Raw genomic sequence first — 26203 nt, 5'->3', positions numbered from 1 at the left:
TAAACATGGAAAGGTTTTTATATCTAGGAGGGTCCTGCTCATTTTCAGATTTAGCGAGGAATGCTGCTGCTGCTGCTGCTAAGTCGCGGCAGTCATGTCCGACTCTGTGCGACCCCATAGACGGCAGCCCACCAGGCTCCCCCGTCCCTGGGATTCTCCAGGCAAGAACACTGGAGTGGGTTGCCATTTCCTTCTCCAATGCATGAAAGTGAAAAGTGAAAATGAAGTCACTCAGTCGTGTCCGACTCTTCGAGATCCCATGGACTGCAGCCCACCAGGCTCCTCCATCCATGGGATTCTCCAGGCAAAAGTACTGGAGTGGGTTGCCATTGCGTTCTCCGAGTGAGGAATGCTTACCTCCTCAAATTCATAGTAGTGTGAAGAGGTCACAGACAGCAACACAAGCCTCAAGCATCATTTGTCTATGTTGTGTTTCTTAGAATTTTTGCTTTTTTTTTTTTAACTGAAGTATAGTTGGTTTTGGAGAAGGCAATGGCACCCTACTCCACTACTCTTGCCTGGAAAATCCCATGGATGGAGGAGCCTGGTAGGCTACAGTCCATGAGGTCGCTTCCTTCAGGAGGAAACGGACAGAGCTGGACTCCATCTTGGGCCAGGCTGCAAACATTAGGCTACACGCACCGTCACTCTCCCAATGGACTCTGAACTTTGTGCCAGGTGTCTATAGAAATGGCATAACAATGGAAAACCAGACCCCCAGGACAAAATAGCCTCAGGACTTGTACTTGGACTCTTCATTGCCTAAAAGAATATGCTAATTATCTCTGTAACAGAACAAAGTGGTAAATTCCGTTATGTTTATCGGGATATGACCACAGGCCTATTGATAAATATCCACTGCTTATCTGGTCTTGCGACACATGAATCATGGGTTAACTTTGATCGTATCTCTCTTTTACCTTGTCCAGACTAGTTTCAAGGAATTTGGGGAGGTGGATTTGAGCAAGTACACTTAGGGTATATAAAGTTTTCACAAAAACTGGTCAGGGTCCTTGGCTAAGAGGAGACTCTGCCTTGGGCCCACCAGTGTGCACTCCACTCTCTGCATTGTCCTTTTGAGTGAGTTTGTTTCCCGGAACGCGTGGCTACAACAGTTGTATTAGTTTCTGGTGTGTAGCAAAGTGATTCAGATGCACACTCACACATATGTGTGTATACATATACATGTTTGTATTATTTTCCATTCTTTTCTTTTATCATTTATTACAAGATACTGAATAGAGTTCCCTGTGCTATATACACAGTAGGACCTTGTTATTTACCTATTTTAGGTATAGTAATGTGTATACTTGGTTGCCAGTGTATAATAAAAGCCAGTGGTTTCTCATTAAATTATGTATTTCCAGCTTTCCTGAAAGACTCAGAATTTGAAAACACTCCTGTGCATTCCCACAGGGTAATAGTCCACTGAAACGGAGTTGTCCTTGATGGGGTTCTGCAGTCCCCACAGCCCCTACAGGCCATGTGACTCACTTTTGTTACCACCCGGTTATGACAGGGACAGAGTGAAGGGACAAAGTAGGTGATTAAATAGTTATTTGCACTAGGGGATTTTAAGTAGAAAAAATATGGGAGACCCCTGGAAGTTAATGATTACTCAAGAAAGCAGATTTGCTTAACCACAAAACCAAGCAGGCTTGCTTAGCAACAAAGCCATACAGTAGATGCATGATACATGCCCCCAAACAACAAATCAGTGGTGACATGAGACCCATATACCTCCTGGTGAACTCAGCAAGTTAATGATCCCTAGGACATGCTCTCTGCACAGATAAAATAACAATAATTTGTGGACCTAGCTTGACATGTAGGGACAAAAAAACTCTCCCGCCCAATCTGGAGGAGGATCTGATGATGGAAACGTGATATCTACTCAAGAAAAACAAAATTCTTCTCCCCTCCCCACCTTTCCTTTGATTATAAAACTGTAGCCCAATAAGCTTTTGGGGCATGGCACCCCCACAACCACGCACTTGAAAGCCTCCCAGCGGTCCTATTCTAATGAGTCACTTCTTATTTATCATTGCGCCTCTCGATGGGCCTCTTTTCTGCTCTAGGACATAAAGGAGCTCTTGGAGCTCTTTGGAGCCCCTGAAATGACACCCTAATGGTTTCAGTCTCTGTGAGTTTCAACCCCAAATTTAGCCTGGACCTCTGGTTTGAAACCAGTTAGAACTGGACATGGAACAACTGACTGGTTCCACATCAGGAAAGGAATATGTCAGGCTGTATATTGTCATCCTGCTTGTTTAACTTATATGCAGAATATATCATGAGAAATGCTGGACTGGATGAAGCACAAGCTGGACTCAAGATTGGGGGGAGAAATATCAATAACCTCAGATATGCAGATGACAGCACCCTTATGGCAGAAAGTGAAGAAGAACTCAAGAGCCTCTTGATGAAAGTGAAAGAGGAGAGTAAAAAGTTGGCTTAAAGCTCAACATTCAGAAAACTAAGATCATGGCATCCGGTCCCATCACTTCATGGCAAATAGATGGGAAAACAGTGAAAACAGTGTCAGACTTTATTTTCTTGGGCTCCAAATTCACTGCGGATGGTTGACTACAGCCATGAAATTAAAAGATTCTTGCTCCTTGGAAGAAAAGTTATGACCAACCTAGAAAGCATATTAAAAAGAAGAGACATTACTTTGCCAACAAAGGTCCATCTAGTCAAAGCTGTGGTTTTTCCAGTAGTCATGTATGGATGTGAGAGTCAGACTATAAAGAAACTGAGCACTGAAGAATTGATGCTTTTGAACTGTGGTGTTGGAGAAGACTCTTGAGAGTCCCTTGGACTGCAAGGAGATCCAACCAGTCTATCCTGAAGGAAATCAGTTCTGAATATTCATTGGAAGGACTGATGCTGAAGCCAAAACTGCAATACTTTGGCCACCTGATGCTGGGAAAGATTGAAGGTGGGAGGAGAAGGGGACGACAGAGGATAAGACGGTTGGATGGCATCACCGACTCAATGGACATGAGTTTGAGTAAACTCCTGGAGTTGGTGATGGACAGGGAGACCTGGCGTGCTGCAGTCCATGGGGTCTCAAAGAGTCAGACACGACTGAGCGACTGAACTGAGCTGAACTGGTTTTAAATCTTGACTATTCTTATTATTAAATTCTTTTCAAACTTTTTAAAAGGTAAAATCATAACTCTCATACAGATGTGAAATGAGCTTGCTGTAGTGATTTATTTTTAACTCCTTAAATGTACGAACCTGTGAGATGTTATAGCCAGTGTAAAGGAGAGTCCAAAGAACAAACATAAGTATGGATCACGAATTGAGATAAAAGTACATATGGAGGCAAAATTAGTCTCTTCCACAGTGGGGGAGAGAAGTCAATTTAACAAGTCACAGGACAAAAATGACTGTCTATAGGCGAAGATTATTTTCCATTGCTCTGGGTTATCTACATGTTCAGTCAGCTCTTCACTTCAGGTGGCCAAAGTATTGGAGCTTCAGCTTCAGCATCAGTCCTTCCAATGAATATTCAGGGTTGATTTTCTTTAGGATTAACTGTTTTGATCTCCTTGCTGTCCAAGGGACTCTCAAGAGTCTTCTTCAGCACCACCGTTTGAAAGCATCAATTCTTCAGAGCTCAGCCTTCCATATGGTCCAACTCTCACATCCATACATGACTACTGGAAAAACCAGAGATTTGACTATATGGACCTTTGTCAGCAAAGTGATGCTTCTGCTTTTTAATACACTGTCCAAGTTTGTCATAGTTTTTCTTCCAAGGAGCAAGTGTCTTTTAATTTCATGGTTGCCATCACCATCCACAGTGATTTTGGAGCCCCCCCCGCTCAAAATAGTCTGTCACCGTTTCCATTGTTTCCCCATCTATTTGCCATGAAGTGATGGGACCAGATGCCATGATCATAATTTTTTGAATGTTGAGTTTTAAGCCATCTTTTTCACTCTCCTCTTTCACTTTCATCAAGAGGCTCTTTAATTCTTCTTTGCTTTTTGCCATAAAGGTGGTGTCATCTGCACATCTGAGGTTATCAATATTTCTCCCAGCAATCTTGATTCCAGATTGTGCTTTACCTACCCTGGCATTTCACATGATGTACTCTGCATATAAGTTAAATAAGCAGGGTGACAATATACAGCCTTGACATACTCCTTTCCTTATCTGGAACCAATCTGTTGTTCCATGTCCAGTTCTAACTGTTGCTTCTTGACCTGAATACAGGTTTCTCAGAAGGCAGATAAGGTGATCTGGTATTCCCATCTCTTTAAGAATTTTCCACAGCTTGTTGTGATCCACAGTGTCAAAGGCTTTAGCATAAATGAAGAAGAAGTAGATTTTTTTTGAAATTCTCTTGCTTTTTCTATGATCCAGCAAATGTTGGCAATTTGACCTCTGGTTCCTCTGCCTTTCGTAAATTCAGCTTGTACATCTGAAAGTTCTCAGTTCATGTACTGTTGAAGCCTAGCTAGGAGAATTTTGAATATTACTTTGCTAGCATGTGAAATGAGTGCACTTGTGTGGTACTTTGAACTTTCTTCGGCATTGCCCTTTTTTGGGATTGGAATGAAAACTGACCTTTTCCAGTCCTGTGGCCACTGCTGAGTTTTCCAAATTTGCTGGCATATTGAATGCAGCACTTTAACAGCATCATCCTTTAGGATTTGAAATAATACAGCTGGAATTCCATCACCTCCACTAGCTCTGTTTGTAGTGATGCTTCCTAAGGACCACTTGACTTTACACTCCAGGATGTTTGGCTCTAGGTGAGTGATCACACCATCGTGGTTATCTGGGTCATTAAGACCTTTTTTGTACAGTTTTTCTGTGTATTCTTGCCACCTCTTCTTAATATGTTCTGCTTCTGTTAGATCCATACTATTTCTGTCCTTTATTGAGCCCATCTTTGCGTGAAATGTTCCCTTGGTATCTCTAATTTTCTTGAAACGATCTCTAGTCTTTCCCATTCTATTGTTTTCCTCTATTTCTTTGCATTATTCACTTAGGAAGGCTTTCTTCTCTCTCCTTGCTGTTCTTTGGAACTCTGCATTCAGATGGGGATATCTTTCCTTTTCTCCTTTGCCTTTCATTTCTCTTTTCTCAGCTATTTGTAAGGCTTCCTCAGACAACCACTTTGCCTTTTTGCATTTCTTTTTCTTGGGGATGGTTTTGATCACTGCCTCTTATAAAATGTTATAAACCTCCATCCATAGTTCTTCAGGCATTATATCAGATCTAATCCCGTGAATCTATTTGTCACTTCCACTGTATCATCATAAGGGATTTGATTTAGGTCATACCTGAACGGCCTAGTGGTTTTCTCTATGTTCTTCGATTTAAGTCTGAATTTTGCATTAAGGAGTTCATGATCTGAGCCACAGTCAGCTCCCAGTCTTGTTTGGCTGACTGTATAGAGCTTCTCCATCTTTGGCTGCAAAGGATATAATCAATCTGATTTCAGTGTTGACCATCTGGTGATGTCCATGTGTAGAGTCTTCTCTTGTGTTGTTGGAAGAGGATGTTTGCTATGACCGGTGCCTTCTCTTGGAAAAACTCTGTTAGCCTTTGCCCTGCTTCATTTTGTACTCCAAGGCCAAACTTGCCTATTACTCCACGTATCTCTTGACTTCCTATTTTTGCATTCCAGTTCCCAGTGATGAAAAGGACGCCTTTTTTGGGTGTTAGTTCTAGAAGGTCTTGTGTGTGTTCACAGAACTGTTCAACTTCTTCCTCTTCGGCATTAGTGGCCGGTGCATAGCCTTGGATTACTGTGATATTGAATGGTTTGCCTTGGAAACGAACAGAGATCATTCTGTCATTTTTGAGATTTCACCAAAGTACTGTATTGTGGACTCTTTTGTTGACTATGATGGCTACTCCATTTCATCTAAGGGATTCATGCCCACAATGGTAGATATAATGGTCATCTGAATTAAATCTGCCCATTCGCATCCATTTTAGTTCACTGGTTCCTAAAATGCCAGTGTTCACTCTTGTCATCCCCTGTTTGACCACTTCCGATTTACTTCGATCCATGGACCTAACATTTCAGGTTCCCATGCAGTGTTGTTCTTTACAGCATCCGACTTGACTTTTGCCACTAGACACACCCACAACCAGGCATTGTTTCCGCTTTGGCTCAGCCTCTTCATTCCATCTGGAGCTATGTCTCCACTCTTCTCCAGTAGATATGGGACACCTACTGACCTGGGGGGTTAATCTTTCAGTGTCATATCTTTTTGCCTTTTTTTATTGTTCATGTGTTCCCAAGGCAGGAATGCTGAAGTGGTTTGCCATTCCCTTTTCCAGTGGACCACGTTTTGTCAGAACTCTCCACCATGACCTGACAATCTTGGGTGGTCCTACACGGTATGGCTTATAGTTTCATTAAATTACACAAAGCTATGTTCCATGTAATCATTTTGATTAGTTTTCTGTGATTATGGTTTTCATTCTGTCTGCCCTCTGATGGATGAGGATTAGAGGCTTAAACAAGCTTCCTGATGCCCTTAACTTTATTGGGCCTCAGTTTCCCCATTTGTTAGAAAGTAAGATCAAGCTAGATGATCCCCAAGGTCCCTTTCAACTTTGAGAGTCTGTTTATACATGTAGATTGAGCTTCCCTAATGGCTTAGCTGGTAAAGAATCTGCCTGCAGTACAGGAGACACAGGTTTGATCCCTGGGTTGGGGAGATCCTCTGGAAGAGGAAATAGTGGCCCACTCCAGTGTTCTTGCCTGAAAAATCTCATGGACAGAGAAGCCTGGCGGGCTACAGTCCAGTCCAAAGGGTCGCAAAGAGTCGGACTTGATTGAACACCTAAACACACATACACATCAGTGGACCTGTGGCTGATTCATGTTGATGGTTGGTAGAAGCCAACACAATACTGTAAAGCAATTATCCTTCAATTAAAAATAAATAGATTTTTAAAAACACATACATACATACCTGTAGAAAACTGGTAGGAATGCTCTGGAAGTCATTTCAATCCCCTTTGGCTAGCCCATTTTAGAGATCAAGAAATTGAAGCCCAGAGAGGGACAGACCTTGCCCAAGGCTACCCAGCAGAAATGGGATGATAATCCAGGTTTCTGGCCTCTCGCTCAGGCTCGCACCTCTGGGTGGCATTGCCAAAGCACAGCCCCTTTCTCACTTCATCCTTCTGAACCAGGAAAGCAGATGGAGGCCTGCCAGGGCCTTGGGGAGCAGAGGCTGGACTGCTCAGGCAGGCCCGGCAGGGCTGGGGAAGGTGCCGCAGGAGTACCCGGGGTGGGACGCCCCATTCAAATTTGCATTGCTTTCATTCCCCCAAATTTTCATCTCATTACAGCCTTTGCCTAGAGCTGTGATTCTCAATGCTGGCTATACACTGGAATCACCAGGAGAGCCTTAAGGAAACCACCTAGGAGCCCAGGCCCAGGCTGCACCCCAGGGTAGGACCCAGGCAGCAACATTTTTTTTAAGTAACCCCCAGATGATTCCTAGGTGCAGCCAATTTGGAGAACTACTGGACAAAAGCAGCTTTTCTCTAACAGTAATAAACATGCACAATACCTGGGATCTCATTAAAATGCAGATTATGCTTCAGCAGGTCTGGGTAGAGCCCAAGAATCTGTGCTTCTAAGAAGTTGCTGATGAGGCCAGGGTTATCCAGGAGACCACAGGGAAGCAATGTCAGGTCCAGACACTCTCTCCAGCCCTGAGCTGTAGGAGTGGGATACAGATGGAATCTCTATTTCCTCTCAAGAAAGGCGTCTGGTGAACTTACTTCCCCCTCCTCTGTTTACTGAGACAGAGCAGAAAGGACAAAGCCTCAGCCGTTGCCAGATTCTCACTCTACACCTCATTGCCCTGCTACATGTTGAGGCAGGATGGACTCCATGATGTCTGAAGGTCAATGCAGATGTAGCGCCCTTTGGTTCTGTGAAGTGTCTGGCTCCAGTGAGCTGCCCAAGGGGAGCTGGGTGGATCCAGGCAGTCTGGCCTAAAGCCTGTTCTTTGAACTGCTCTCCTCAACCTTTCCTACCCTTTCTCCCGACTCCTTCCCTGCTCCTTCACTAGCCTCCAAAGTGGCTCTCAAAATAGTTTGAATCAAACAGACCTTGGCTATTTTTGCCAGTAACCTTCCAACCAAGGACAACCCCACTGACTTATGAGGAAGGAGGGCAATGCCTAACTGAGGGGGAGAGTATTAGGAACTTTGTCCCTTCTAAGGGCTTGGGACATGAACTCAGGGACAGGGTCACAATGCAACAAATTTCAGTTGAGCGGCACCTTGGTCAAAATCCCTGCATGTGTGCCTTTACAATTGAAATTGAGTCCCCCTAAAACTAACTCCCTCTCTATCCACAACTTTATTCTCTTTCTTGTCCTCTCTGACCTCAAGCCTGTACTAACTGAAAACTAATCAACTAGAGTCAGATAACTAAAATTGCTGTTGTCAATAACATGTTAATGTACCAAAATTACTATTGTAGATATCATTATTAATGTACAAACTCAGATAGTTTTTTGAGGGGCAAGATGAGCTAATAGACCCCTGAGCCATGGATCACCTGGCTCGAGAATCATAAACCAGAGATATCCTGACCTCCTGAAATGACGATTAAGAAATGTCACAAGGATAATTATTCCCAACCTCTTTGTTCCTCCCCTTACAGAAACCCCTAATCAGTGACTGCACTGGAGTGGATCTCTGAGGCTCGTCTCCCAGTTCCCTACTGTGGCACCCTGCAGTAAGTGCTGTTCTTTTCTTCACTACCACTCTGTGTCAGTACATTGGCTTTCCTGCGCATTGGAGGAGCAGATCCGAGTTGGTTTGGTAATATTAATGACAGTTTCCAAAGATTTCTATCAGCTATCTAATTCATTCATTCATTCAGCAAGCATTTGCTGGGCAGAGCAATGCCAGTGTCCCAACTCTGGGATGCAATCTGCCGGCACTCAGTGTGCTCACTTCTATTGCTTCAGGCACATCACACCCTGAAGCTACTGCTGCTGCTAAGTCACGTCAGTCGTGTCCGACTCTGTGTGACCCCAGAGACGGCAGCCCACCAGGCTCCACCATCCCTGGGATTCTCCAGGCAAGAACACTGGAGTGGGTTGCCATTTCCTTCTCCAATGCATGAAAGTGAAAAGTGAAAGGGAAGTCGCTCAATCGTGTCCGACTCTTCGCGACCCCATGGACTGCAACCTACCAGGCTCCTCCATCCATGGGATTTGCCAGGCAAAACTACTGGAGTGGGGTGCCATTGCCTTCTCTGCACACCCTGCAGGGTTGGTCAGAAATGAGTAGCTGTCAGCAACTACCTGTAGTACATTCATGCCGCCAGCAGGGGGTGACCGCCACCCAATTTGGGCTCCTTGTTACCTGACACAGTGGCCCAGTGTGGACAGACCTAGTTTTTCAAGAGAAGCTGGGAGTCCAGATTTTTATGTGAATGTTTCAAATCGTTAAGGATGGGCAGAGAATTCAGATCGTAATAAAAAACTGTATAAGTTAAAAATAAGTCTTTAAGACAGATATCCCTAAATAACCCGAGTGGGCACACTCTGAAGTTGACCCCAAAGCGTGGGATCCTGAAATTCATTCAAAAATGCCAGGGCTTCACATCATTCATTTAATGCTTGCTTTTGACATGTGGGGAGACTGAGGATCAGAGAAAAGAGAGACTTGCCCAGGTTTGTTAGGGCAGAGCCAAGAGTTGGTGCCCGGAGTCCTACTTCTGGTCCAGGTCATCTTGCCTTGGGAAGCATTCCCACCAAAACCCTGGGGTCCTAAGGGAGACGAGACTGGCATGCTCCGAGAGCTGGTCCTGACCAGGGGAGCCCTGACAGGACGGGGGAGGTCGCCAGAGCCCAAGGGCAGGAGGGGGAGCTGGAGTTTATTTTTAGCTGCCTAGAATGTGCCTCTAAGCCTTATTTAGACATCAGGCGACAGAGTGAGCTGGAGGCAGCAGGGACGGGGGAGGAGAGAGCCCCCCCCTCCCTGGGCTCCTCTTACAACTGCTCTTCCCTGCCCTGCCCCTTATCATCCTTTCTGGGGGCTCTGGGGCTGCTCTAAATAGCAGCCCTTGCTGGCGTGGGTGCTGTCCTGCTCTGGCTGGCTGGCTGGCTTCCTCCTCCACCTCCACCCTTCTTCCCATTCCCCACAGTCCCGCAGAGAAATAGAACTCCAGGATCCTGGGATGTTTTTTCTTCATCTTCTGGGGTCACAGATCCCTTTGAGAAGCTGTAGTAATTTACTATGGTGGTTTAGAGCTTACATTGTGGAGTGTGATGGACCTGAGTTCAACTCCAGCACACGACCCTAAGCAAGACCTTACACTCCCCAAACCTGAGCTTCCACTTCCGTAAAGTGGAAATAGTAACCCCCTCCCACCCCTGCCCACAACCTCCATCATGGTTCCTGAAGATTAAATGTGATAAAATATGTACAGACCTTAGCCTGTCATAACAAATCCTTAGTAAATTATGGCAAGAGTGATTAAAGCTACAGATTTTCTACCCAGAAAAAACAGAATTGCTCATACATGTACAGTTGTGAATGTAATTTCAGGAGGTTCAGGTAGCCCCTGAAGCCTGCTGATCCCAGTCCAACTTTGGACCCAATTCAGCTAATTCAACCATTCATTCATTTGTTCAACAGATTTTGCTAGAGTTTACTCCATGCCTGGCACTGGGTAAAGTGTAGGGTAGGGGGATGTGAGGCCTGAGAAGGGAATGTATGTGAATTATCCAGGGTTAAAAATGGAAACCAATAGCAAGTTAAAAATTAGAATGAAAGTCTCTCTCTTTTTTGAAAGAAGTTTCTTAAGGTATAATTTATAAGCAAAATTTTTAAAAACTGTACATATTTAACCTATATGACTGAATGAGTTTGGTCATACGCATGCACCCCTGAAACCATCACCACAATCAAGGTAATAGACATGTCCATCACTTCCAAAATTTTCCTTTCTCCCCTTTGTTTTTTGTTTTTGTTTGTTTTGTTTTTGTGGCAAGAACACTTACCATGAGATCCACCCTCTTAACAATGTTCAAGCGCACAATACTACTGTTAACTCCAGACACTGTGTTGTTCCACAGAATCTCTGGAACCACCGAACTCCTCTCTGCTTCTAAGACATTATTTGAGATACCTCATATGAGTGGATTCATGCAGTATTTGTCCTTCTGTAACTGGTTCTTTTTGCTTAGCACAATATTTTCCAGGCTCAGCCATGTTGTCCCAAGTGGCAGAATTTCTTTTTAAAGGCTAACTAAACTTTGATTGTATGCATACAATCATTTATCTGTCATCAGACCTTTGGCTGATTCCAGATCTTGGCTTTTGTTAATGTTACAGTGGACATTAGGAGTACAAATAACTCTTTACCATCCTGATTTCAATTCTTTTGAAAATATACCCAGAAGTGAGATTGCTGGATTATATTACCGTATTTTTTCATTTTTTGAGAAACCTCCATACTGTTTTTCATAGCAACTGTACCATTTTATATTCCCACCAACATGTACCAGAATGCAAGTGTCTTGAGTGCCAATCTTGATTTCTTTGAGGAAGAATTTCTGTGTCTGGAAAAAAAAAAATTAGTCACTCAACCTTGTCTGACTCTTTGCAACCCTGTGGACTTGTAGCCCATCAGGCTCCTCTGTCCATGGAATTCTTCAGGCAACAATACTGGAGTAGGTAGCCATTCCCTTCTCCAGGGAATCTTCCCAACCCAGGGATCGAACGTAGGTCTCCTGCATTGCAGGCTGATAGATTCTTAACCCTCTGAGCCATCAGACGGTGTCCCCATGTCTGAAAGGGGACCACAACGAAGACTTCAAGTCACAATCACAATGGATCTGAGCGTCCATTCCCTCAGCACCCCTACCCCAGCAGGCCCTTGCGTGCTTTTTCCAACATGCTTTACCTCCCAATGTTAGCCTCCCTCAATGGGGACCTCACTCACTGCCAAGCTGGACCCCTGAACCTTGGACCAGCTGGAAGGTCTTTCTTCCCAAGGAGCTGGAGCCCCAACAATCCCTGATTGCTCTACCCACTGCTTCTAGTTTTCCAGGAACACTGATGATCTTCAAGTGCTTGAGATGCAAAAGTGCCTTGAAAAAGGCACAGTGGCAGTGGGGTGACCTGAAGATCTGGTCTCCTTCCCACTTTGCCCAACTTCCAAGGCCTTCCTGACCTCGGGCTCCCCCAGCAGTCCAGGTTCCAGCTCCCTCCCTCTGCAGCTGCTTCTTTAAGACGCATCATAGGAACTGGTCCTGCTACTGTCCTTGGATCCTGTCCAGGGCCCTGATTTAAAAGGTATTGCAACGGTTTGAAAAAAAAAAATATGTGTTGTAACCCAAGGCCCTGGTAACCACAACACTGCCGGCTGCTACAGCCGCCTCCTAGGCGAGAGGAGAGGAAACTGCTCCCCGCCTACCCGCCTACTACGGGACAGACACTCATGCTCAGCCTCCGTGCAGCTCCCGCCTCCCTACCATATTATCTCTGGCTGGAAGCTCAGCGGGGGCGGGACCTGAGCCGGACCCGGGGGCTGCAGGCCTTCTGGAACCTAGTGCTTTTGGGAAGCGCCCCCGTTCCCTCCTGAACAGTTCCAGGAGATGTTTGAGAGCTTCGGAAGAGCACTTTCTGTCGGCTCTCCACCTGAGCCTCTAGAGTGACCGTGAATAATAACACCAATCCGATTGCGCCGCTCTCACTGTCCACATGATTAAGTAAGAACGTCTTGGCCAAGATGTCAATGTTCTCTGGTCTCTCTCCGTCCCCCACACTCCTTGCTCTCGCCAGACACACGCAAAGCAGCCGAGCCCCTCTGAAAACCCACCCAGCTCTGTGCACTGGGCACGCATGTTCTTCCCCACTTTCTTTTCATTTTATACATGTATGCTGCTGCTGCTGCTAAGTGGCTTCAGTCGTGTCCGACTCTGTGCGACCCCATAGACGGCAGCCCACCAGGCTCCACCGCCCCTGGGATTCTCCAGCCAAGAACACTGGAGTGGGTTGCCATTTCCTTCTCCAGTGCGTGAAAGTGAAAAGTGAATGTGAAGCCGCTCAGTTGTGTCAGACTCTTCGCGACCCCATGGACCACAGCCTACCAGGCTAGATTGCAGAAATATCAGCACAATAAGGTTAGTTAACGCAGCCATCTCCTCACAGAGCTATACTTCCTCCCCACTTTTTTGATAAGAAGAATCCGTGCTTAGTCTACATAGCTCAGGTCAAATATGACATCCCTGGGGAAGCCTGCCCTTCCTTTTCCTCCCAGATAGTGTTGGCTACTCCTTTTGCTTCCATGGTATTTTTCCATACCCCTTGTTGCATTATCTGCCTACCTAGACTAGAAGAGATGTAACCGCCTGAAAATATTTTCTTTAGTTTGCCTGATGGTGTGTGTGTGAGAGAGAGGAAAGAAAAACCAGATTTTAAAAATCCCCCAAGATTTCTAGTTTCTCTTGAAAAGGAAGGTCAGGCCAGCTTGGGGTTTCATTTCCTTCTAACACCATCCACCCCAACACATCCACTTGTGCTTCTTTTAGAGGGGTATGTGGTCCCTGATATACGCCCCCTCCCTGTCTTATGCCTCTCCTCATTTATGTACCTTCCCAGTCTCGTAGACAGGTTTTAAGCCTTGGAGCTGGATCATACCTCTCATATGTTCTGGGTTACTCCTGTTTACAAAATATTCTGCATCCTTGTCCCCATAAACCATTTGGATGCCCTAGAAATTCCAGTATGTTGGCAAAGAGTAAATGAATAGAATCAGGTAAATAAAAAATGTACATGTCACAAATTCCTTTGCTAAATCATGTGTTCCAATTTTTGACTCAGAAAACAGTCCCTGCTTCACCATCTTCCAATTCTTGCTCCTGTTAGTTCCCTGTGGGGAAGATGCTCCCATTGGAGTTGAGCAAGGAAGGAGGCATCAGGGCAGGAAACAGATTTTCCAGGAAGGAGGGATTTAGGGCAAGTTATCTGTTAGAAAAGGATTGCTTAAATTTTGATTACATAGCAGGTGACATAGATGAGAAAATATGGAAAACGGGGCACCACTCGTGGACTCAGCCCTGGACCCCACTCAGTCTCTCGTCTCTGTGCCCATTAAAAAATGGATGTCAGGAAGACATAAGGTTGAAAGCAGTTCAAACGTAAGCACACATCAGAATTATCTGGAGGATTCATAAAACACAGATTCCTGGGTCCCCCACCCAGAATTTCTGATGCAGCTGGTCTGGGTCAGAGCCCCAAAATTTGCATTTCTAACCATTTCCCAAGAAATGCTGATGCTTCTGATCCCCAGACCACATTTGAGAACCACTGATGTTAAAAAAAAAGGGGGAGGGGGTTGCTACTGTTCATTACTAGCAGCCTGCAGACCCTAGAAAGCACTTAAAGAGGTAACGTCTATTAATAACTTTCCCTGGACTCCCTTGGCGATGCTGTCTACCCTCCTACTCTGCATCACCAAAGAAGCCCCTTGAGGCCCCTTGAGGACCTCCATCCAAACTTCATCAAACAGAGAAAGCAGCAACCAATGATGATTGCTGTTGTTTAGTTACGAAGTCATGTCCAATCATTTGCAAACCCCGTGGACTGTTCAGGCTCCTCTACCCATAGGATTTTCCAGGCAAGAATACTGGAATGGGTTGCCATTTCCTTCTCCAGGGCATCTTCCCACCCCAGGGGTCGAACTTGCTTCTCTTGCATTGGCAGGCGGATTCTTTACCACTGAGCCACCAGGGAAGCCCCTAAACGATGATTGTGGCATGAAATCATTCTTGGTTTAAAGGAAATGGTAAAGTGAATCTTGTTGCCTCTCCCAAGGCAGCCCCAAGTCCCAAACCACTGGTCTTCTGGGAAAATAGGCAGGGATGGCTTCTTGCTAATTATCATTACTCAGGCTCACTTCTCCTTTCCAAGGAACTCCCCATTAATTCAGTTCAACCCAACTCAATATGATTAATGTAGCAATTCAATTCCCTGGAGAGATGACCCCCCACAACCATTGGAGCAATCAGGTTCAAATTTTAGTGTGAAAATGCCTCAGACTCAGCCCTGCAGAGCCTGACTAAATAGATAGCAAAAGGATCCAGATGATTCTGTAGCACACGAATCTGCCCACGCCTTGAGAAACACTCCAATGGAAGCCTAAGAATTCAACAATTTTAGGACCCCTCTCATTTATTTCTCTTATATATATTTCCAAGAGGAAGCTGTCAAAACTAACATTTCTGTCAATAGTCTGGCAGATCCAGGATACCTTTTCAGCAGGTCCTCCTGTTCTGCCCCTCGAACTGAAGCTGGGGTACATGCAGTATCTCTAAGAGTAAACTATTCTAATTAAATTAAATATAACAAACTTTAATTAGTGACTTATGAACTGATTAGAAATGGCATTCTACTGCAGAATCTCAGTGGCAGTAGCTTAAACAAATATTTTATTTATTCTATAATGTGATAATATTAGGAAGAAATTGATCAAAGCTGGCCCTGAGGCTGCATCAATTCAGAGATCAAGGCTCCTTCCACCTTTTTGCTCAGGGTAATACAATGGCTTCTGTAATTCAGCCATCATGTCTATTCCAAGCAGGAAAAGCAGGGGCAAGGAAAGGGGAGTCCTGCTCCCAGCTGAGTCATTCTTCTATGACATGTTTTCCTGGAAGCTCCAACCAGTAATGTCCCCTTACCTATCACTGACTAGCTGAGTAAGTAACGTGTTCTCCCAGCATACCGCTGACCCAGAGAATATCCGGATTCCGTCACTAAGGGAGGAGGAAGAATGGAAGTTGAGTAAGGTGACTGGAAGTCTCTGCCACGACCCACTAAGGAGCAGGGGGTGTGAGGAGGGAGGAGGCAGAGCTGTGTGACCTGTAGTCCCTTAGGGAGGACTCACAAAGCACACAAACAAGAGAGTTGTAGGGCAGGAGCTGTAGGGCTTTGGGAAGAAGAGGGGATTTGAGCTGCTTGCTGCTGTGCAGGTAGAATGATAACCACACAGACAGATGGTGAAGAAAGTCACTCCCAGGAGACAACATGTTTGGGAAACTACTGGGCCCAGTCGGAACCCACACAGAGAAAACTTTCAGGGCTAGAATGTGGTTAGCGATCACTGCATTGAGAGGTACTTAACCCAGTATCCACACACAGCCCCACTGTGTGTGGGCTGCAGGGAGCCCTGAGCTTCCTGAAATTCTAGGCAAAACTTGTTATGTGTGAGTATATTGTAATTTTCATATGAAAGATGTTCAAGATAAGTCCCATATCGGTCTTTCCAGTCTTTCCCCAAAATTGTTCACTCCAGTCTCAGCTTTTGTTTCTTTACACCAAGTTAGTCACCAACACATTCCTCCTTCCCCAGCTCCCCAGCCTCCACATTTATCCTGACTTGACCCATGCTCTTGATCCTCCCCTTTTTTTTCCTCTCTTTTATTTTTTAAATTATGAAAGTATGACAACACGTTTACAGGAGATATGGAAAATGCAGAACAGAGTTATTTATAGTTCCACTGTATATTACAGTTATTTTAAAGTAGATAAAATAAGATTTTTAGTTAGAGTTTCCATATCAAACTCTGAAAAATTAATAGAATGAATATACAGGAAAGTAGACGGACATAGTAGACCTGAAAAGCACTGTGAACCAATTCATCATAATTAAGAATTATACAATTCTCACACAATGGTAGGATACAAATTCTATTCATGTTCCCAAAGACTATAAGCTGATCCTCCCTCTTGTATTTACTCCTTCTTGCTTCTCCTCTTCCCCCTAGATATGGAAAATAGGTAATCACTGGAAGTATTTTAATGTAGACTTCACAAACACAGTCAGAAGGGTAATTATAGAAGAGAAATTATAAAAAAAGATTTATCTGAGTTGCAAGCAATGAAAGCAAAGCATCAGATTCCATCTCAACCTGAGACTCTAGGATTCCTTTTGCCATGAAAGCCCTTTGGCTTTAGTGTTTCTCCAGGAAATGCCCCTTCCCCATCCCCATCCACCATGGTCTCTTATCTCCTTATAATTCTAACATTGCCCATGTGGATTATGCAACTTTACATTTGCTTTATAACCTGTTTTTATATTTTCCATCTTTTACTATGTATAGGTCTAATACCAAGAAAATAGGTTATAACTAATTCAAGACAAAAACTGAGTCTTCTCTATGCCTTGCCATAGGGTGACCAACCATTCCAGGGTACCTAGTACTGAGTTTCCTGGGTTGTGGGACTTTGAAAGCTACAAGTGGGAAATCCTGAGCAGACCAAGATGAGCTTGCCCAAGAAATGGGCACATCATAGTATTTGCTTGTTGACTGCTGTCTATGATAGACATCTCTGCTGTTCACCAGTATTTCTGGTTCTCCTCTCCCTCGGGGCACACATTACACGTTTCCATCCCCTTGAAGTTACCCATGGCCGTGTGCCTTGCTTTAGCCAATAAAATGCGAGTGGACTTAATGTGTCGCTCAGACCCCAGCACCACTCTCCATATACTGCCTCCTCCTGACCTGAAAAACCGTGCAGCCCTGGTGTGGGGATGGCTGCATCCTGGGATGCTGTCGAATGTCTCTGTGAAGCACAGCCCTCAGCCTCCGCATACTGGCCTCACATGGTATGAGCAAAACTCCACTTCACTCATGATAAGCTGCTGAAACTTGTATGTTTTTCATCACGGCAGCAAAACCTAACCTAACCTGACTGGCTCAACAACTTCTAAAAATCTCATTAACAGCTTATTCAAAATCAAATTCCTAAAGGGAAAAAAAAAAAATACTTAGGGCTTCTTTCTCAAGCGGAAACTTCAAAGCATGTAGCCAAAAAACCAGATTTCCCACTGGTTGTGTGAAAGTGGGAAATCTGAACCTGGTCTCCCAAGAAGTTTAAAGAAGCTGGAGGCAAGAGCTCCTGAGAACAGAGGCTTCAGAAACAGAATTTGCCTTCCTGGTTCCTACGCACCCAGCTCAAGTTATTGATTTCAACTCCTGATATTAAAATTGGAGATCCATTTTAGAAAGCTCAGTTGTTTGATGTTCAGACAGGAAACTCTCCCAAAGGAGAAACAAGAGGCTCAGAATCACGCAGGGCATTGCCAGTTAGGATCTCCCTACACATTTTTGGCCCTGTTGACCCTTTACGTGGTTTTTCTACCTAGTTCGTTCAGAATCATTGTCTATTTTTTTGAGATTTCACATATTTATACTTATCACTTGCTGGTGGAAAACTAGTCTCAATCTCATGCCTGGGTTCAAAAACATAGTTTTTAGAAAACTTTTTATCACAATAAATTTTTTTATTATAGCAAGTATGTACTCATTTTTTTTAATGTACATTAAAAAAAACGAGTAATCAAAATCTCACCCTCATCTAGAGGTAATCACTATTAACACTTTTTAAGTATATATAGATTTATTTATTCATTTTTGGCTGCACTGGGTCTTAGTTGCTGCCCATAGGCTTTCTCTAGTTGCAGTGTGTGGGCTTCTCTTTGTGGTGGCTTCTCTTGTTGCAGAGTAGGGCTTTAGGGCTTGCAGTCTTCAGTGGTTGCCGTGTGTGGCTCAGTAGTCTCGACTCACCAGCGTAGTTGCCTGCGACATGTGGAATCTTCAACCAGGGATTGAAGCGTGTCCCCTGCATTGATTGGCACTAGACCACCACAGAAGTCCAATTTTTTTTTTTAATAAGAATGAATTTTTTACATTGTGTGACATTTTAAAACTTTATCCTTATCAGTATGTTAGCAGGTTACATGATAGTCATGGATATATCATAATTTATTAATCAAGCTCCTTTTCTTGGATATTTAGATTGTTCTAGTCTTTTGCTGGTTTGTTGGTTTGGATTTTTAGTAAATCAGGAGCATTGCTTCACAGTCACTGATAATTTAAGTAGACACTCTTTCCTCATTACCTGTTCAGCATGTTCTGCAGCAGTGGTTCTCACACTTGAGCATGGCTCAGAATCACCAGGAGGGCTTGCGAACCTAGAGGTTGCTGAGCCCCATCTCAGGTTCAGGATATGTAGGTCTGGGTGGGGTCTGAGCTTTTGTATTTCTTTTTGTAAATATTTATTTCTATTTATTTATTTAGCTGCAGTCAGCTGCGGCTCACAGGATCTTTAGTCGCAGCATGCAAACTCTTAGTTTTGGCATGTGGGATCTAGTTCCCTGAACAGGGATCAAACCAGAGCCCCCTGCACTGGGAGCGTGGAGTCTTAGCCACTGGACCACTGGGAAGTCCCGAGCATTTGTGTTTCTCACTAAGATCTCTGGTGGTGCTGATGCTGTTGACTTGGAGGCCACACTTTGTGAATCACCATCTTCTATTATTCTTCTTTCCAAGGACCTAACATAATCTGTGTCCTCAGTTTCCTTTCTTGGAACCTACTGTGATTGGTCTACTCTGGAGGGGAAGTTCTTTTGGGGCCTCACGTTCTTTTTCCATTCCCGACCGTAAGTCCCTTTCATCAACACATCTTTCCAAGTGTCTCTGGGCTGTGTATCATTTTCTAACATACACACTCACACTGACTTTCAAAGTTGCCCTGCATTGCCACTCCCAGAAACCTCAGCTAATAACAAAGCAAGGGTAAACAGAAGTTCTTTTTCCTAGGTTCTGACATTGTATGTCCCTTATTCTCCCTGCATCTGCCTATCTACCTCACAGAGTTGTTGTGATTGGTAACCTCTATTCAAAATGGATACAGTAGAATACTACAGATGAGTGTGAGCTGGAAAGAGTTATGGACCCAGAGTGAAAGATCATTACAATTAATTTTCACATTATTATGTATTTGTAGGGAAATGGCTGAAAGCTTGGGTTCTGGAGTTAGAACTGGTTTTTATCTGGGCTTTGGTTCTGACTAGTTAGGTGAGTGTAAGCAGATCACATAGCTGAGCCTCATTTCCCTCACGTGTAAAGTGGAGGAACTAATAATACCTATGTGGCAAGGAGATGGCAAGAAACAGAAATAATATGTGCAAGGAAGCCAGGACAGAAGCAACTCTTTAAAAATGATAGCTGTTGTGTTTACTAAATAGTTGTTTTAATTTTTTTCCTAGCCTTTTCTCTGCTGCGAGTCTGGAAAGAAATCCATTGTTCATTGGGACCTTTTCGGCCCTGACCCGAGTTTTCTCGGGTTTTCTGTCATTTACTAAGTTTCTGATCACCTGTCTCAGGCGGCAGCGCAGCGAGCCCCACGGGCTTCCCTGAGGCCCTGCTTTTCGGGTATTTACGGCACACGGCCGCCCCAGCTCCGGCTCAAGTCTGCGCTTCCAGGTTCAGTTTCAGGGTCTCGCCGGCTGCCCCGGCCGGCGGGCGCCAAGCGGGCAGCGGGGCTTGGACGGCAGGGTTCTCCGGGGGCCCCAGAGTTGGGAGGCGGAGTCCGGGAGCCCCCGGAGGAGGATGGGCTGCGGACACAGCAGACTGAGCTGCTGCAAACCCCCCAAAAAGGTAAAGGGCGCCGGCGGAGAAGTTTGCCTTCGGAAAGGAAGGCGGGTGCGGAACCGCTCCGCTGCTGGGGACCCAGGGCGCCCCGGGTGTACTGGGGATGCCGGGCTGTGAACACTTAGAGGCCGGCAGGCAGGGAGGCGGGTAAGGCTCGGCCGGGCAGCTCTCTCTTCCTGATCCAGGGCTGAGCCACGCGGGGCAGCCGAGTTTACAAACACAGCCCCAGGGCCGGGACAGGCAACTGATCCCAGCTGGCGGAGGTGGGAACTGTCTAGCAGCAGCTGCAGCAGGTGCCCTTTTCCGTTGGTCAGGCGCTGCTCGCTTTGTGGCCATGGACGTTTGACTTGACCTCTCTGGGCCTTTGGCTTTCCTACCATTAAGAGGCAGATTCTCTCTAGGGCCGCTACTTGCGCGGCAGAATGGCCCACAGATTTACATCATCGGCATCACCTAGGACTTGCAGAATCTCGGGCTGTGTTCCCGACGTGCTTAAATAGAACTTGTCTTTTAATAAGATGCCCAGGTGACTACAATACGCTTTAAAGTTTGACAAGCGCTGGCCTAGAGCCTCTTCAGGCCCTAGAGCCGGTGCATGTGGGCTGTCCGCGGGGGAGCTGGGAGGGGCAGACCAGGGAGGAGATTTGCGGCCTTCTGCTGCCCTTCCCTCCCTTCCTGTCGCTCCCCCAAGGGGCCTCCGAGCTGGGTTAGGGCCCAGGAGACACTACTCGGGTTTCTAGCAGTGGGACCAGCTGCCCCTTGGGTTCTGACAAGCCCAGAAGGTCAGAGCCTAAAGCCAGAGGATAACCTGAGGCACAGAGAGGGAAGGGCGGACCCTCAAGTCCTGAGCCTTCTTCTTACTTCAGTCAGGTGGGAAGAGGTGGTCCTAGGAACTTGAAGATCAGTCCCCTGAGGCCCCGAGAGGCCCCACACTGTGACACTATTCAGTAATTTTTCACTGAACTTGAGCCTCTGCTGCTTTGCTTGCGCCTGAGCCCAAGCTTTTCTGCCTGTTGGGCATGCAGTACTGTCCCGAACCTGGATGATTCTATTTCTGCTCTGTGCCTAGTCCAGGGAGAAGGACTTTTGTCCCAAGTACAGCGCCTTCCCCCTTATCCTTGCTCCTCCTTAATTCCCAATTCAAAATACCTCATGGAGCTTTGACCCAGAAGCCCTCCTGTCTTCCTGGCTCCAAGAGGGAAACTGAGGCTTGCCTCCATCCGTGGAAGCAGAAGTCTGGCTGATGGGATGATGAACAGATACACCTGAGACCTGCCTGAGACTTATAACAAAGCTGTTGATCGATTCTCAGTGTTAATCCTGGCTCTGCCACAAACATGCCCATAGTGCTCTCTGTGCCTCAGTTTCTCCCTCTATATGGACAGGGAGGGCTTTGAGCAGGGTGATTTCTAGGAGTCAGAGAGCCTGTGTTCTCTGCACCTGTGTTAACCACTCAGCTTGCAAAGTCCGCCAAGGGTGAATTCCATCTACTCGGTGGCGGGAAGAGACTGGAGTAGCCCTGTTCCAGGCCTTGACTCTTCGGTAGTCTGGGAAAGGAGCCCACAGTGAGCAAGGATTCCCCTGCCTGTCTGAGAGCCTTGCCAGCTGTCCCTGTCCATCCCTGGCACAGCCTGAACTGGACCCCCTGTCCCAAGCTGTGAAGGAAGGGCAAGTACAGTCAGCAGAGACTATCCCAGAGGGAAAGGACCTTGGGTACCACCTGTGCTGATGCACGCAACATGCAGCTGGGAGGTTAAAGCCTGGAGAGGGAAGGGTCTTGACTGAGGTCAGAGAACAACTTAGAGCAGAACCCAAATTCCCAATCCCCAAGCCCCGTGTCCTTTGTCTCTGCCCCTACTCAGTGCTTCCAGTGGCTTCTTGTTGATTCCAAAGCCCTTTGGCATTAAAGCCTTTGCCCTGTTGCCTCAGAGCAGCCTGGCTTGCCTTTCTGCCCCGTCAGTGCCAGGCTCCTGCCCCTGAGTGGCAGGATTTATAAGCTGATTTTGTTTAAAGTTCATGGTAGTTTCCATCCCTCTGTGCTATGCTTCTGCCTGGTTTCTCATCCAGGTGACAACCCCTAAAAGGCCTAAACGTCCAAGCTCACCCCCAGCAGGTTGTCAGCCCCCTAGGAGAGAGGAAACCTCTGAGGATGGGATGTACAAAAATGAGCTCAGACCCCCGGAGGCTCAAGTCACGACAACAATGACTCACCCTGAATGGCAGTTTACAGGGTACTTTCACATCCTGCCGACCTCACTAAAGCCTGGAAGTCAGGCTGAGCTGTGGGATCTTCTCCACTTTATAGATGAGGAGACTGAGGTTCAGGGAGGAGTGATGTCATTCAGTAGGTTGGTAGCCAAACCATGTAATGGAGCCTGGTTTTTCTGCCCTCCCCGTTGGTACTTACTGCCTTGCACAGAGCCCAGAGCTGGTGCCTCCTAAATATTTGAGTGTGAATAAGGGCCATATCAGAGCTGGACTAGAAGTTAACCCAGTGTGCAGCAGGAGTATCTCATCTATCCTTGAGAGACACAGGATGGCCTCTTGGCTGAGGGCTGGGCATGCCTTGGCTGGGTGATGAAGGTTTGGTAGGAATGACCCAGTTGAGGCAGAGAGGACAGCCTGAGTGGAAGCTGAGCCGAAGAAGCAGAGTGATGGTGCTGGTTGCGGAGAGTGGGAGTGGCCAGCCGTGAGGAATGAGGCCAGGGCTTTCAGGGGGGACTTGCCCAGCTAGGGATAGGGGCTTGACCACTAGGACTTCTCAAGGTCCCTTCCAGGGGCCAGGCCCTAAGGGTTTGCTGAGTCCTGTGGTTGGCAGTGCCAGTAGCCTTAGCTGGCCAGCTGTCCTAGACCCCACTGAGAGGCCTGACCTGGGGCCAAGTGTTACTGGGACTTTTGGTGACAAGTTGAAATCCTGGTGAAAAAATGAGTGGAGATCCCTAGCAGGTTGGGTGTAGATACTGAAGAATCATCTGTGTGATATGGTCCTTCCTAAACCCTTTTTAACAAAGACTATGGCTGTTGTGGCCACATCAGGAGGATGTGGGAGAAGGCCAGACAGAGAGGGCGTGGCCAAGGAAACAAGCCCTCCGTGGACTTGCCTATAGGATGACATGGAGGTTTTTAGGGCCCTTCCATCCCCCAAAAGTTACCAGCCCCATCTGGGCCAAGGTGGGAAGGGAGACCTAGCGCCTCATGGTCAACCCTCTGAATGTGCCTCGTGTGGCCCAGGGTTCAGAGCTTTGGCTCTGGCCCCCATGCCACAGCCCTGAGCACCACACCTGAGACCTGGGCTCAGTACTGCTCCAGAGCGGGGCCTCGGGCAACAGGTTCTCTGGGGTCAGTATCCCTTCATGAGTGCTTCCAGGCAGCAGGCCAGGTGAAAGAGGCAGAGATACAGAAGTGAAAGACATGGAAGTTTGGCATGGGCACAACTAATTCCAAAACAAAACCGTGGACACTAAGGGCCTGGGCTTTAGCACTGAGTCCACGTATTCATTTATTGGAGCATCCCTGGTGGCTCAGTGGTAAAGAACGCCTGCCAGTGCAGAGAAGCAGGTCCAATCCTTGGGTCAGGAAGATCCCCTGGAGGAGGAAATGGCAACCCGCTCCAGTATTCTTGCCTGAAAAATCCCGAGGACAGAGGAGCCTGGGGGGCTACAGTCCATAGGATTGCCAAGAGTTGGACACAACTGAGTGCCTGAGCACATTCATTTATTAACTCTGCTCTCCAGACTCTGGGCCAGGTGCCACTTCAGTCCTGGCACCATCGTGGACCCATTAAGTGACCCTGGAAGGAATTTGGGTTTTCCATGCCTCGATTTCCTCATCTGTAAAATAGACGTGATGTAGCTCCTGAGTCATAGGGTTCTGAGATTAGATGAAAGAATGCATGTGGTAGAGTCCCTGGTACACTGACTGGTTAGCAGGGAATGTAGGTGAGGGACATCACCACCTGGATTGGACCCAAGGAAAGCAAAAGGGATGCGGGAGAAGGCGGCCATGAATGTACTTGGAAGGCCGTTTGGGGTTGTGAAGATAAAGTCTGGAGCCTGGCCACTGCCTTCCAGCCTCTGAAGTGTTGTCAAGCGGCATGGAGTGCAACCTGGTTCTCTGTTGACTCCAGAATGCAGATTGTGGCCAGTGAGGGGAAGCTAAGGGGAGCCAGATTCTACTCACCAGGAAGAAGGGTAGTGAGTTCCCCATCCTGGAGGAGTTCAAGCAGAGGTCAGATGTGATTGCGACAGAAATAGAAGGGGGGCGGGGAGGAATAGAAGAGGTGTTGCTAACCTCGGAGTAGGAAGTACTAAGATTCCACTCGACACCTAATTATTGTGATTATTCATAATGTTTGAGGCAAAATTTAAAATTTGGTAAAATATAAAGAAATTTTAAAATAGTTTTTAACCCCACCATGAAGAGATCACCTCTATGTACACTTTAGTGTCATTTTTCTTCTGTTTTTCCTCACTAGTATGCTATATGTGAGTGTGACTATTTTTGTAGAACTAGGGATATATTTTAAACGATTATATTATATTAATAGTTATTGGGGTGACTAAAAAGTTTGTAACATCTTACAGAGAAACCTGAACAAACTTTATGACCAATCCTATACCTAATATTTTGCTGGGGGCAGTCTCGCATGTTAAAAGTCTGTGGAAATGTGATTTTTAATGGCCATCTAAGGTTCTGTGGATGTTCTGTGGCTTTTTTAACCAGTTTGGACACTTGGTTATTTACACTCTCCACTCCTACCCTTGTTATTCATGAGTATCCTTGTGTTATCATCCTAATCCTGGGAGAGTGTGCCTTTTGGTTGAAGGGAAGAGGTGGGGGGAGGGAAGGCCTCCAGAGAAGAGATGGCATCTTGGCTGGGTTCTGAAGGTGGGTGGGGGCCAAACACTTGTATCAGGGTGACTGGGGTACACAAGATGCAGGGTCCCTAACACCTGATCCGTAGGAGTAGAGCAAACTTGAATTTTTAACTCATTTTAGACATAGGGTCTGTGAAAGAAAATGGCCTTTGCAAGGCACTGAGCCCCCTGTCCCAAACACTGTGGGGACACTCGTGTGTATGTGGCTTCTAAGCTAGTGAGTTTTGCCCAGCTCAGTTCAGTCACTCAATTGTGTCCAACTCTTTGTGACATCATGGACTGCAGCATGCCAGGCCTCCCTGTCCATCACCAACTCCTGGAGCTTACTCAAACTCATGTCCATTGAGTTGGTGATGCCATCCAAGCATCTCATCCTCTGTCATCCCCTTCTCCCGCCATCAATCTTTCCCAGCATTGGGGTCTTTTCAAATGAGTCAGCTCTTTGCATCAGGTGGCCAAAGTATTGGAGTTTCAGCTTCAACATCAGTCCTTCCAATGAATATTCAGGACTGATTTCCTTTAGGAATGACTCCTTGCAGTCCAAGGGACTCTCAAGAGTCTTTTCCAACACCACAGTTCAGAAGCATCGATTCTTCGGTGCTCAGCTTTCTTTATAGTCCAACTCTCACATCCATACATGACTACTGGGAAAACCATAGCTTTGACTAGATGGACCTTTGTTGGCAAAGTAATGTCTCTGCTTTGTAATATGCTGTCTAGGTTGGTCATAGCTTTTCTTCCAAGGAGCAAACGTCTTTCAATTTTTTGGTTGCAATCACCATCTGCAGTGACTTTGGAGCCCAAAAAAATAGAGTCTGTCACTGTTTCCACTGTTTTCCCATCTATTTGCTATGAAGTGATGGGAC

General features: G+C 46.1%; 1 protein-coding gene across 1 annotated transcript in view; it reads left to right on the top strand.

Annotated features, from left to right (window-relative positions):
* The first annotated feature begins 20272 nt into the window (after positions 1-20272).
* CCDC69 (coiled-coil domain containing 69) overlaps positions 20273-26203 on the top strand; it is a 35418-nt gene continuing 29487 nt past the window's right edge. The window contains exon 1 of the mRNA XM_070374653.1: positions 20273-20466. Within this exon, the coding sequence (XP_070230754.1) occupies positions 20419-20466 (48 nt within the window). The 5' untranslated portion in view covers positions 20273-20418. The remainder of the gene's footprint in view (positions 20467-26203) is intronic.

Source organism: Bos mutus, chromosome 7 (assembly GCF_027580195.1).
Source record: "Bos mutus isolate GX-2022 chromosome 7, NWIPB_WYAK_1.1, whole genome shotgun sequence".
Classification (NCBI taxonomy): domain Eukaryota; kingdom Metazoa; phylum Chordata; class Mammalia; order Artiodactyla; family Bovidae; genus Bos; species Bos mutus.
The sequence above is the reverse complement of the archived record's forward strand: the minus strand, read 5'-3'. Positions and strand labels throughout refer to the sequence as shown.